The sequence below is a fragment of the Macrosteles quadrilineatus genome, unplaced genomic scaffold, assembly GCF_028750875.1.
Source record: "Macrosteles quadrilineatus isolate MER2022 unplaced genomic scaffold, UCM_ALF_1.0 Scaffold_5__1_contigs__length_97177068, whole genome shotgun sequence".
Lineage (NCBI taxonomy): Eukaryota > Metazoa > Arthropoda > Insecta > Hemiptera > Cicadellidae > Macrosteles > Macrosteles quadrilineatus.
In genome coordinates, this window is record NW_026542598.1 from 86298173 (window position 1) to 86311944 (window position 13772).

At 32.8% G+C, this 13772-nt stretch overlaps 1 protein-coding gene across 1 annotated transcript; it reads right to left on the minus strand.

Annotated features, from left to right (window-relative positions):
- Positions 1–1272: 1272 nt before the first annotated feature.
- On the minus strand, positions 1273–2109 carry LOC128995759 (uncharacterized protein K02A2.6-like). The gene has a single exon (XM_054420777.1). The coding sequence runs from the start codon at positions 2107–2109 to the stop codon at positions 1273–1275; it is 837 nt and encodes a 278-aa protein (XP_054276752.1).
- Positions 2110–13772: the final 11663 nt, after the last annotated feature.

Consider the following 13772-nt stretch of genomic DNA (forward strand, 5'->3'; position numbering starts at 1 on the left):
ATACCTTATTCTTTGAAACAAAAAGTAGAAGAAGAACTAGAGCGCTTAGAAACTTCAGGAATAATAACAAAGACGGACAATTCTGAATGGGGAACACCCATAGTACCAGTAATGAAACTCAATGGTGAAATTAGAATACCTATGTGCTGATTATAAGGTTACGGTGAACAGACAAATTCAAGACGAACACTATCCAATACCGAGAATTGAAGATATTTTTGCAAATATGAGCGGTGGCAAGATTTTCTGTACTCTGGACTTAAAAAAGGCTTACTTACACCTACAAATGGATGAAGCAAGTGCTGACATACAAACCTTAAGTACACATAAGGGACAGTTCAGAGTTAATAGACTCATGTTCGGCGTTAAAGTAGCTCCTGGAATTTGGCAAAGAATCATGGACAAGGTCTTAATGGGTATAGAAGGCACTCAATGTTTCTTCGATGACATAATCATCCAAGGAAAATCAGAAGAAGAGTTGCTCACTCGGTTGGAAATGGTACTTCAGAGAATAAAAATGAACGGACTAAGAGTAAATAGAGATAAATGCAAGTTTCTACACAAACAAATTGAGTACTTAGGTCACACTATAGATGCCCACGGAATCCACAAATCAGAAGATAAAGTTAAGGCTATCAGGCAAGCAAGAAGACCCCAGAATGTTAGTGAACTAAGAACCTTCTTAGGTCTTGTCAACTATTATAACAGATTTATCGAGAACCTGGCAACAATTCTCAATCCGTTACATGGACTACTGAAAAAGGAGAAGAAATACAAGTGGACAGATCAATGTGAACAAAGCTTTCAGAAGGTCAAGGAGATCATTACAAATGAAATTGTCCTTACTCATTTTGATCCAGTCTTACCTTTGGTATTGGCAACAGACGCATCTCCGGTGGGACTTGGTGCAGTACTGTCACATAGATTTCCAGATGGAAGTGAAAGACCCATAGTCTTCGCTTCAAGAACACTGACAAAACCAGAAGAGAAATATAGCCAAATTGACAAAGAGGCCACTGGAATTTATTGGGGACTAAAAAAGTTCTTCCAATATTGCTATGGACGTAAATTCATCCTGGTAACGGATCACAAGCCATTAGTTACAATATTCAATCATAAATACAAGCACTTGTAACTTGTATAATTATTTATTCATAACTGAATAGTAAATATTATGATATGAAAATTGTAAATAATTAACACATGGATAATTTATAAAAAGTACAGAAGCAAAATATATAACAGTGGTCTCCCCCTAACAATGGCCTCCCCTTAAACTTTCGTACGCAACATTTGATCAATGTGGCGTCTCCAAATTTGTCCATCGTCCATCTTGATAAAATAGTGAACATGACCGTCTCTACTTTGGACATTTCCGTAACCCCATTTACATTTGCCGGAATAGTTCCGTACTTGTACTCGTTCGCCTGGTTTGAAATATCTCACTATTCCTTTGGGTTGTTTTGTTTCTTCCTTTGTCTTAGGCAAGAGTAAACTTAAGTATGTTCGGATCCTTCTATTGAACATCAAGAAGTATGAGCTGTTACCAGTTGAATTCGGAGCTTGACGTAGTTTCATCAGCAGTTGGTGAAGCTTTTCTTCCAGTGTACCAGGTTCATCTGACATGCAGTTGATAAGTTTCTTTATCGTTTGTACGAAGCGTTCGACTTGGCCGTTCGAAGAAGGATGGTAAGGAGCTGTCATTTTGTGCAAAGTTCCACATTTCTTCAAAAAGTTACTAAATTCAGAAGAGGTGAACTGACGACCATTATCAGAGACTATAACACTTGGTAGTCCAAAGGTGGTGAATATTTTACGCAGCTCTCTGATTGTCCATGAAGATGTAATACTCTTCGTAGGTATGACTTCAACCCACTTGCTGAATGCGTCTACTACCAACAGAAAGTAATTTCCGTTGGTCGGCCCAGCAAAATCTATGTGGACCCGCTCCCATGGTTCACTTGCTGGCTCCCAGGGATGGTTAATTTCTTTCTTCGGTAAATTTTGTTTTTCCCTGCACTGTCTGCATTTTGAAATGTTATCTTCTATATCTTTGTCCAAACCTTTCCAGTAGCAAAAGCTTCGTGCTAAGGCTTTGGTTTTTACCATTCCTAGATGACCAAAATGTAGTTCTTCGAGGACATGTTTTTGTAAAGATCTAGGAATCATTACTCTCCAACCTTTCATGATACAACCATCATGTAGACCTAGCTCACCGTCATGATAACCATGGTGCTCCAGCGATTTTCCAGTTTCCAAAGCTAGTAGCAAGTGTTGCATGTTTTCATCCTTTTTCGTTTCTTGAGCAATTAGGTTATGGTTTAGGTTGATTGTTGCAATTTGGTTCATATAGAAAACATCAGTCTGGTCCATGCTGGTATTTGAATGTTTTTCAATAGGGAATCTTGAAAGGAAGTCCGCATTTCCATGATCATTTGTTCGTCTAAACTCTATTTTGTAGTCAAAACCTGATAAGAAGTGTGAATAGTTATTATATATTTTGCTTCTGTACTTTTTATAAATTATCCATGTGTTAATTATTTACAATTTTCATATCATAATATTTACTATTCAGTTATGAATAAATAATTATACAAGTTACAAGTGCTTGTATTTATTACTAACCATATCCTAATGTCGAACGGACACATGATCCATAGACATAAGATTATTCTTGAAACCTCACCAGCAATATTGCTACTAAATACTAACTAACCTCGTGGATATAGACAAGATTAGTGGTCAATAGACAAGATTAGTCGGGTCAGTTCAGTAGTACAACAGTAAAATGATCACAATGGATAGCCAAAATGAACCAGTTTGAAACACTATTTAGCACTATAATACTAATAAGTAATACGATACTCTTTTATAGCCACACTAGGCTTCATAAGATACACTTACATGCTTCTATATACAAAAGTGTGCTTACTAAAACGGATCCCCACTACTATCTTATTTTTCTCAGTTTAGTCATGAAATATTGTTAATAAACAAGAAATGAATAAATAATAGATCTTATGATTCTAGTAAATAAATGATTTTTCAATGAAACGGCGTTGCGTATTTTAATAGCCGAATTCGTTACTTTGCCGACCTGAAATATTACAACCCAACCAAGAAAAGGAGCATTTTTGTTTTCCAGCCATAAATATATCAACGTGATTTGGTGTATAGTTTTACCCAACCGAATCTAACCAATCCTAACCTACCACAACTGAGTTAAAAAAGATAATGGTAATACAAGATAACCAAACAGATAATAGCAACTAATTACCGAAAAAAAGCAACGGAAAAAATGTTTGTGAACAAAAGTTTTCTGAAAGTTTAGTTAATTGGTACATGTTTTACTAGTCTAGCAGTAAGCGTCATATACTTCGGTGAGAAGAACGAGTTTGATTTCCGGTATATCATCAAAAATATTAGGGTTTTGGACTACTTTCCATTTAAACTGTTAGATATTCTTCTATAAAAATATTCCTGGAGTAAACGCCTTAGTCTGTGTGATGTTCCTAGCCCAACCTAATCTAACCTAACCTAACCTAACTTAACCTAACCTCACCTAACCTAACCTAACTTAAAACCTAACCTAACCTAACCTAGCCTTTCCTGACATAACCTAACCTAACCTTACCTAACCTAACCTCTTCCCTGACCTGCCTACGACTGGGCCGGACCTCAAATCAAAAATCATTCTACTGCAGGTAGACGAGTCAAGAGACAGGCTCCATTATATAGACTTTATAAAAATTCTTTCCTTTGTATTACACATCTATTATAGCCTAATCTATTTTATGTGAAGTAGTGGTGAATGGTGCCCGACTGCTGACAATATTGATGTGTAATGTTAGACAAGTTAGACAACTATAATCAACTTCGTCTCACTAAGTGTCTAAGGAGTTTGGGCAGCACATTAATCAAACATATCCGCCAAACTTCAGGATCAAATCAAATGGTCTGCTACTGTTTTGTATGGTTATTAATGGTTAGATTACAGTCCGTACGGTGGTTCATGATTGCCTTACCATTTTGTCTTTGGTACATTTCATTTGTCATAATTATATTATTGTAGTAAGAAATTTTAAACTTGCATAAATACTATATATTCTAGATTATGTCAAATTAAATATAGGAATATTAAATTATGTACGCATTGTCCACTCTAATTACTTTGTCTCACTCCAGATTTGCAACGTGAAGGAGCGTTTCTTTACCAATTTATTTGTTTTATGGTCACTGTAGGAAAAATATAATGTGCAACTCGAGTGCAAAGTGCAAGTGAGGCAATTGCTTACTTTGCTCACTAGCTGCACAAATAACTTCATATTGATGTTATTTGGTTCAGGATCACTTCTTAAATATTATAATGGTATAATATTACCTGTTTCCGTCTGTGATCCTACATTTGTTGTATAGAGCAAGCGGTTTCGAGGTTATAATCTCATCTTCAGGCTCTTGTTGTCACTCTTGCAAGATCGTCGAGTTTTATAAACACACAAAAACTAACATTTTTTCCCCCAGTCATGAAAAAACGTCTGCCCGTGCCGCGTCGTGTGTGGAACTAGTTCCCGAATTTATGTTAATCGTCTTCGTCTGTCAATGTCTCGTGTTTATTTATTTAAATGTTAGTTTTTGTGTGTTTATAAAACTCGAAGATCTCGCAAGAGTGATAACAAGAGCCTGAAGATAAGGTTATAACCTCGAAACCGCTTGTTCTATACAACAAATGTAGGATCACAGACGGAAACGGTAATATTATACCATTTTAATGCAAAAATAACTATTTTCGAGAGTTCGAAATTAATTATAGACAATTTAATTAATGAGCAGGAGAATTTACGCTTAGTTTACGCTAAGTTATCAGAAAGTTGTTACCAATAAGATTTGTGATGGTCTAAAGATAGATACAGTTGTCCTTATTAGACTAATTAAGATTTTGTAAATACTCCTTCCTATGGAACCAGCCAATTATGGTCAGTGAATAAGCTACTATTACATTCCTTAAGCTTTCGCCATCCACTTACAATACATACCTTGGTGTTTTGGCTACGTATAACTTCAACCAAACAGAATGGAATTAAAGGAAAACCTTTCCGGCTACACAGTGATTCAAACTGTTCAGATTTAGATTTCAACGTTGTGAAGACCATACCTGAGTATAATGAAGGCTATAATATTTTTAAATGGAACGAAAAGTTGTTAGTTGATTAACAACATACCTGGCTATTCCACTTTGCACTACAGTTGCCTAGATAATCCTGCTTATAGAAGTGAAAACGTGTGTTTGTCATACAGGATTGCAAAAACTACTTTACTGATTGAGCTTAACTAGACCACATAACTTGTTTCATAGCTGCAGGGCCAATTAATTGTAACATATACATAGTTTATTACTTACCTAAGCTCGTTCATAGTAAACTATCATTAAAACGTAGCTTAAATATAGTGATAGTTTAAGCTATAATTTGGTGCACAGTATAAATGTTAACAGTTGCTTAATATTTACAGTCAAATATTGTCCTTTATGTCACTTCCGCCTATTGTTTGTTTAGTTTTATACTCCTAATGAAATATTATGCTGTACTATATTTACAGTTTTCAAGCTTTGCCTTGGTAGTAAAATTACTAAAATACGTTTAAAAAGTGTTAAATTTAAACTCTTATTACCAACGCTCTATGTTTTAGGTTTTAATAATTTTCCCTACTTCTCAATTGACTGGTCAAACCTTCTTCAGCTAATTTTAGAAGTTCAATCAATTTTGCTTAACCAAAGCAATCGCATGAGTTAATTGCCATAACAAAAATGTAGCTTGGATTCAAGATATGTAATTGTTTTTATTAATTTTGATCACCTGACAGCTGGACTACTGGTTATTAGTGGAAAATTTTTGATTAATAAAGTACTGGAAAAATGAAATGAATATGATATTTTACACAATTATTTTGAAAGAAGATGTTTACGACTGTACACACATACTTTGAAAAATTATATAGGCCTACATTTATTCTGATTTTAGCTGCTGACCAAAATACACTTAATGTTGTATAAACAGTATATATTTAATAAGTTGGAAGATGCTATTTTTAACAATAACTGTAGTTATCTCTTAAGTTGAATTCATGATTTGAACTTAAATTTTTGTTATTGTATGACATATTTTGATCAAAGAATCAATACTATTCTGTTATCATATAATCATTTTCAATCGCGACTCTTCTGAAAAAGAACCTAGATGTTAACCTTCTTTTAAACACATGATGTATGATTCGAATACATTATAATAAACAGAGAATAGCTTAAAAACACTCAACACAATTTATAGTCAGAAACTAACGATTATGCTTAGTGGTTTTATATTTATTAATTTTGTTACCTATAATTCTAATTATTCGTTAGAAATACATTATGGCGTTGTTTGATTATAGATGAACTACCTTGTTTCCAGACTGCTTTAAATTCTGAGACTTGTCTTGAATCAAACTGTTTGCCTAGCTAGTAAACCATCAGTTAAACTTGTTTCCAAGTTTGATTATATAGTTAACTAATTGTAATTTGTAGTTTCCTTAAGTTTTCAGTTGGTAAAGATTGATGATTGGTGATTGGTTTGATTTAATATTGTTGGTTGTTTAAGGATTAAATTTGAAGAATGTTTTATTTTAAATTGTTCCTACGTTTCGAAAAGATTTAACTGCAAGACATACATAATATTAACGGTAATCATAACAACTGCTCCTAATGATTTGTTTGAAAACAATTAAAATGTATACAATTGCCTTAAAAATAGATTCAATATTCCTATTAGGTTCTTATAAGTGACCTTAGAAATATTTTAACTGGACAACCATAAGTTTTTAGACGCTTGCTTGTCCATTGGCGCTTAAGTTAAAGGAAAAGGGAAAATTCGTAAACACACTATAAACTAGAAGATAATCATCTAGTCAAAAATAACACACTCAAACATAACCCACATACTTCAAACAAAAGAGGACTTATTTTACATAAGTCCAAAAGGACATATTTTACAATCGGTTGAGAAATCCACTCATACTATTTAAAGCCAATAGAATAAAGAAGTATATTAAAACTACCTCATAATGTTAGAATGCGAAGCCTTGTTAAGGTCAACTATGTGAATGATAAAATTATCGACCTACAAACATTGCTCAACAACATTGATATTTGACAAATCTAAACAGCTGATGTTTTGAATTGATGTTGAATCAACGTTGTTGCATTGTTGGTTCATTGTTGATTCCTAATTGATAACAGCCGCGATGGTTGAAATTGAATAATCGCTGTTCGATTGTCGGGTTGGTGATGATTTTTATTTGATCAGCTGATTCACTTTGTGAACCTTGATCGTTGTTGATTGTAAACAGCTGGTTGACATGAAGATGGCTCATCAGCGATGTATTGTTGATTTATTGTTGATTCATTGTTGATTCATTGTTCCAAGCGTTGATGTCCAACACACAGCTCTTGGCCTTTGATACAAGAATTGCGTTTGGACAATCACAGCCAGAAACTTCTTGAAGTTCACTGAAGTTCTGATTTTGGAATTATCAGAAACTTCTTGAAGTTCACTGAAGTTCTGATTTTGGAATTATCAGAAACTTCTTGAAGTTCACTGAAGAGCTGACGTTGGAACTGAAACTTCTTGAAGTTTACTGAAGTACTGATGTTGGAATTATAATAATGTATAGTGCTTAAATTGCTATGCCTAATAAAGATAATAAACCAAATACATATAAGAAGTGGTATAACCATATAAATATATTAGTATAAGGCAATAATAATACTACGTAAAAATACATAATAATACATAACAATGGTTAAATTTAGGAACAAACCAATATTAAAACTCCTTATACAAAATACAAGACAAACATTCCTACAAATTTATGACGCTACCAGATTAATAATTCCAAATCAAAATTAACAAGAAAATCACAAGAATTTTTCAAACAGAAAACAACACAAATATATTTCAAACAAGTTCAAAATAATACATACTTTAATGAGTAAATACATAAACAGTATTCAACAACGAGCAGCAAGTGTCTTTACATTCCAAAAGTGTAGCAAAATGTATGATAAGAAAGGCACTACTGTTTATGTTACGGTCTAACGCCGGGATTAGCTTATCTATATTAGATTGTCCTCTATCTTACATCTACCCACAAACTATCTCCGGTTCCCCTCTAGATATGTTTATAAAACATGTTCTACGGTAAGATTTACGTTGCTTTTACCACATTGAGTTTTTAAATAATAATATGTATTCACATTTAATTTGTTTTAAAGTTAAATCTCTTAAAATATAACATTCTCTAGGTATACATATAATAATTACAATCTATAACATTTTGATAACAAATTATAAAATAAAACTTGTTTAGGAAGTTCAAAGGGGAAAACTTTTTTTGTACAATAAAAATGAGTTTTAAAAAAACGTTTAAGGTTACGATATACATATTATGATAGTAGGATAATTTTAGTACGTTATGCCAACCCTAAACCTGTTACAAAAAATATTAATAGGCTACGAGTGAAACTGTAGTCTAGGTCTCATACATAATACCTTAATGAATATTTATAAGATTATTGTATTCTTTCATCAGCTTTCATGAGATACCAAATATAAAACAAGTTAAAAAGAAAAATTTTAATATAACTTAAGATTGCTGTTTTATTTGCTTTAAAGTAAATCTAAATGTAATTCATATTTATTTTGTACAATTATTAACAGTTGGACATTTAATGGAAAACACTCGTAGCTTCTCTTAAAGTGATTAAACACAATATTTAAAAATTTTAAGTGGCTATTTTGAATGTAAGCAAAGAAGTGATGTTTTGCTCATTAAGTTGACATTAGCTACAAGCCTGAGGCCGGATTGGTTGGACCTCTTATATTCTTTTCTCGGTTATCTTTTGAGCGATCAGAGTAAAAAACTTGACTTGAATTAATGAGCGTTGCCTTCTCTGTGAAAAAAGTGTTTATTGCCATTAAAAAAATGTCTAATCGATCATGTAATTTTTTCATCGTCACGAAATAACATTGCTAGTCTCAGAAGAAACAAAAATTTTTTTACACAGATTATTAAGTAACCTTGAGACATGGCTTATCGGAGTCTGTACTTTCCATATGTTTTAATAAAGGGACACAAATTAATGTAATGTCAGTCCCCAATTACTTAGTCCTTCAGCGTGATTTTCAAATGTTCCATAATCCTTTTTTACATCTTTAAATAAAAAAAATACATGGTATCAGCAATCGGACACATACTTTCTCCCATAAGCTTGTCAACAACCTTTAATATGGGTAAGCGGTGGGAGTAACTATGATAATATGTAGGAAAAAATCACAAAAGTTTGCAATAACTTTTGAACTGTAATTTTAACGGTAATGGAATTTGTACCATTGTGTTGAAAATCTAACAGAATATAGCATACTAAATTTTTATCAAAATCGTTTGGGCCATTTTTGAGAAAATCTTATTTTTCCGTTATTTTATGGGTTTTTAAGGGAAAATCCCCATTAATAGTCTACATTTCCAAAAAATTAACAAAAAAAAACCTGGAGATACCATGGATTAGTACCTACATACCAAATTTAATTAAAACCGTACATCAGGTGTGGTCTGTAGCTCTGTACACATCCACACATACAGACACACACACAGACATCACTTCGAAAACCACTTTTTTGGGTTTACGGGGGACCCCAAATCGATATATCCACTAAAAACTCAAACTCGACAATTTTTACGAAAACAATACTTTCTCAATAGACTATGTATATGGGGAGAAAGTAAAATTCTCCAGAAATATAATGACTCTCTTCCAAACACAGGAGTAAATGTACCTTTGTGGGGGATAATTTCGCAAAGCTTAACAAAAGCTCTTCACATAATATTTCTATATTATTTGTAACAGATCTAAATAATATCGTAAATAGTTTTTGTTCAGATTTGGAATGATGTATGATGTAAATATTCCTTTCCGAAATAAATGATGTTTCAATGTTATGATAATGAATTAAAATTTGTCTAATAATCTAGTAACTATAACACCCAACTAATAAACAATTCATTAAACATCTAAACAAAATCTCTAACGATGTAGTAATTATCAACTTCTATTATCATACAAATATCACCCTTAATATTAAACATAATTCAATACTTAAGTTGATACAGCAACAACGTTTGAGAGGAATGGAGTTGGATACAATTGTGTACAATTTCTAGATCTATTTAGGTTCAATCTCACTGTACCATTCTGTGTAGGTTATATTACAAATCGTGGGCTTTTGTTGGAGTCGTAGACCGCTACTTGGTCGTAGAAATCCGCTTGGTCGTAATCTTTTACGACCTGTCGTAAGAACATCCTGCGAAACTTGCTGTCCTTCCAGTGATTCTACACGATCTCTTTAGATTTCGTTTCACAAGGCTATGGCATTAAAACTACAATTTGGAGGTTAGTACACATATTGTTTTTTTTGTTAGTTATTTATACAGGGATAAAGATAAGATTTACTCTAGTTTGGGACAATATATATGATACATATTTTGTGATTTGACCAGTTTTAATGCTGTCGGTTGAACCTAGCCAATAATAAAATTATTGAATTTCACATTTTTACATTTTGACTGCAATTCTAGTAACGAACTTGACCCATAGAAGGTTTAAAACCTCATAAGATTTTGGGGTATTATTTTGCAATTACATAAACAATACTTAAAAATTTTAGGTACAGTTTACCGGCTCATCTCTTGCTTTATTTAATACACAAAACGTATATACTTGAGACCAAATTGGGTGAGTTATTTCAGGGTTAAATGAGGCAGACAATATCTCAAAATTTACAGATAATATTTTTAGCCGGGCTACACCACGGCGAGTGAAGGTGGTTCACTGCAATAAAAATCGTTAATTACCCACCATTTAATTAGTTTTATTATAGCTAAACACACATCTTTCAATTGTATATTCCTTATACATCGGCTAAGAAAAATGTAAGATGTTTGTGGTCTCCTTAGAGGGAGCTTTGTTTGTCAATATTTTTTGCTCTAATTGTACAAGGCTTAAATACATAGATTAAATATAACCATTAATTAAGGTGTGTGCGTTTTAGGGAGATTTTTTTTTAAACTCATATTTTTCGTGGAAGCTTTACATCAAGACTTAATTATTTAAGTGCTGTTGATAGGTGTGCTTTTTATGGGTTCTTCAAAATTTCGTGATCCTCATTAGCTCTTAATATATAAATTAGCAAACATAAATTATTTCTTTGTATATTTAGTGCCTATTATAGTGTGGTACATAACTAAAACCACGACAGTAAAAGATTCTAAAATATAACACTACCAATGTTACAAAAAAATAAATCTAAATGTTTATCAATTAGTTTCTTCTGAGGTATAAACTTTGAGGATAAATGGCTAAATAGAGTTGGCTTGGGTATCCAGATACAAGATTAGCTTAGGACCCAGAGCGACTGAAGCTACTGGAGGGGGTGGATTAGGGGGTGGAGGGGGGAGGTTGGGGATCGAAAAGGGAGAGCTTATCCTGATTGCATTACACAATGGCTTACATAGAGTGAGTAAAACCTTTGGTTGATCTGCAGCACATAACATAACACAGAAAGTTGCCATTTACCTCCAAATAGGAGTGTTAGAGGTTGTAGCATAATAAAGTTGTGTATTGAAAGTTCGTTTTTGTAAGCATTACATGTTTATTATTCGTCTTATCTTACCTACACCTTTAATAATACATATTTGTTTATGTTTACATTATTGTGTCGCCTTCAAACTAGAAGTTTACTAGTTCAATCCCTCGTGGATCGTGATTCTAAAATTATGTGAGACGGTGGCTCAGTTGGTAGGGTTTGGATCCTGGTACCTTCCACTACTGTACTTTTTATCAGTACAGTTCAACCTTCTGTACTGTACCGGCTCAATCCGTGCTTTGCTGGATACGCTCCACTCACATAGCCACTCACATGTGCTAATGAGACCTAACATATGTGTACGGGCAAAAGCAAGGTTAAAATATGACGCCGACCTTGAAAAAAATACCGTTTATCATTAGAGTTTAAATTTAGGAGGCTTTCTAATACCAGGTCGACAAATAGGAGAAAAATACTAAGGTTTAGACTGAATAGGAAAATCATAAAGACATTAGTTTCAGTATAAAATGAAGCTAAAATATACCTGGGTGTGAAAAATAGCATCAATGATTTATTTTTAAATTTATTATACATTTTGAATAAATTTAAAACTATTAGCTAAACATGAGTCGATAATTATACATTTAATTTTTTTTTTAATCCAATAGGTAATAAGTTTGCTTCCCTGAGTATTTTGAAACATGTCAATATTCATTGATGAAAAAGTTTTTATAAACACAAGAACACATATTACGAACCAATTACAAAACTAGGGTTTGAAACTGTTTTGTAAAACATCCCCCAATTAACCAAAAAGCGCGGGAACACAGATGTTATTGCACGTTGTCGTCCGATTAGGCAGAATTAAATTTGACTTGCAGATTGGCTCAGTTGGGCTACTTGCTAAACTGAACCGTTCATGTTTGTTGTCTTTGTATAAATACGCCGCAAGGCGATACGAAGCTGTGTTTCATTGATGTCCAAGTATCGTATGAATGGTCATCACGAGCTAAATGTCTGCAATAAAAGACCAATCTACGTTTAGTGATTTTTAGTAAAATTGGCTCATGGTAAAATGGAAAGTGGACAAGCACGATGAAGAAACAACTAAAAACTATGTGTAAGAAAGGCGATAATTACTTACGGAAAGTAAATAAATATGTCTAGTATTTTTTCTTGAAACACATATTTAAACATTAAACTCTTTAATCATGAGATGGTAAATACATATTAAAGGTGATAAGTGGTCATCGATTTCGATCAGACCTGTGCAAATGAGTTAACAGGACAAGTGTAAATAAGCAATATGTTTTAAGAGTGTTATTAGACTATTTTTATTTACTTTCCGTAAATTTAATAACACGTAAAATACTTAAGAAGCTATTTAGATAAATTAAAATTAACCTGGTCTGCTAAATTCAAGGGGACTCAAAATGGATACTTCCACCCAAAACTCAAATTTCAAAATGTTGACGAAACCTATATTTTCCACATACTATTTATAGAGAGAGAAAGCAAACATATGTGTAATGACAAAAACATACATTAAAATAATTATATATAATTTTTTAAGATAGCGGATACCTTCGGTTGACCTAAAATATATCAAGTAAATCAGATCATATTTGTCCAACAGTCCCTTGTTGCTAACCGTGGAAGTTTTGCAGATATTCACGAGGGATGATAAGAGTTTGTACGTGAGGGTTGGGAGGGATTAGCTTATCTATATTTGATAGAGTCAGTATCTCCGTATCTTACAACACAAACTAACTGTCCTTCAGTTCCTCCGGCAAACTTGTCTGAACTACTTACATTATTGTAAATCATTAAATGTACTCGTAAATTTATTTATGAGAATTTTAAAATACTGCAAGCCTCAATTGTTTTGAAAATATATTTTTTAACATTTCCAGGAAAAACCAGAAAATGAATCAATCTTGTGTTGGTTTTGGTTTGAAACGAAAGATGCTTGTAATCTTTTTATTTTAAATTAATAGTATACATGAATACATTTCCATAGAAACCCAGCAGACGAACAGGCAGAGTTCTGTTATGTCAAAATTTAAGTTCACAAGTTTTGTTAATTTTTCCTCTCCGTAA

Excerpts from the sequence above, each read along its gene's own strand:
- LOC128995759 (XM_054420777.1), bottom strand. The coding sequence starts at position 2,109 with ATGGTAAAAACCAAAGCCTTAGCACGAAGCTTTTGCTACTGGAAAGGT.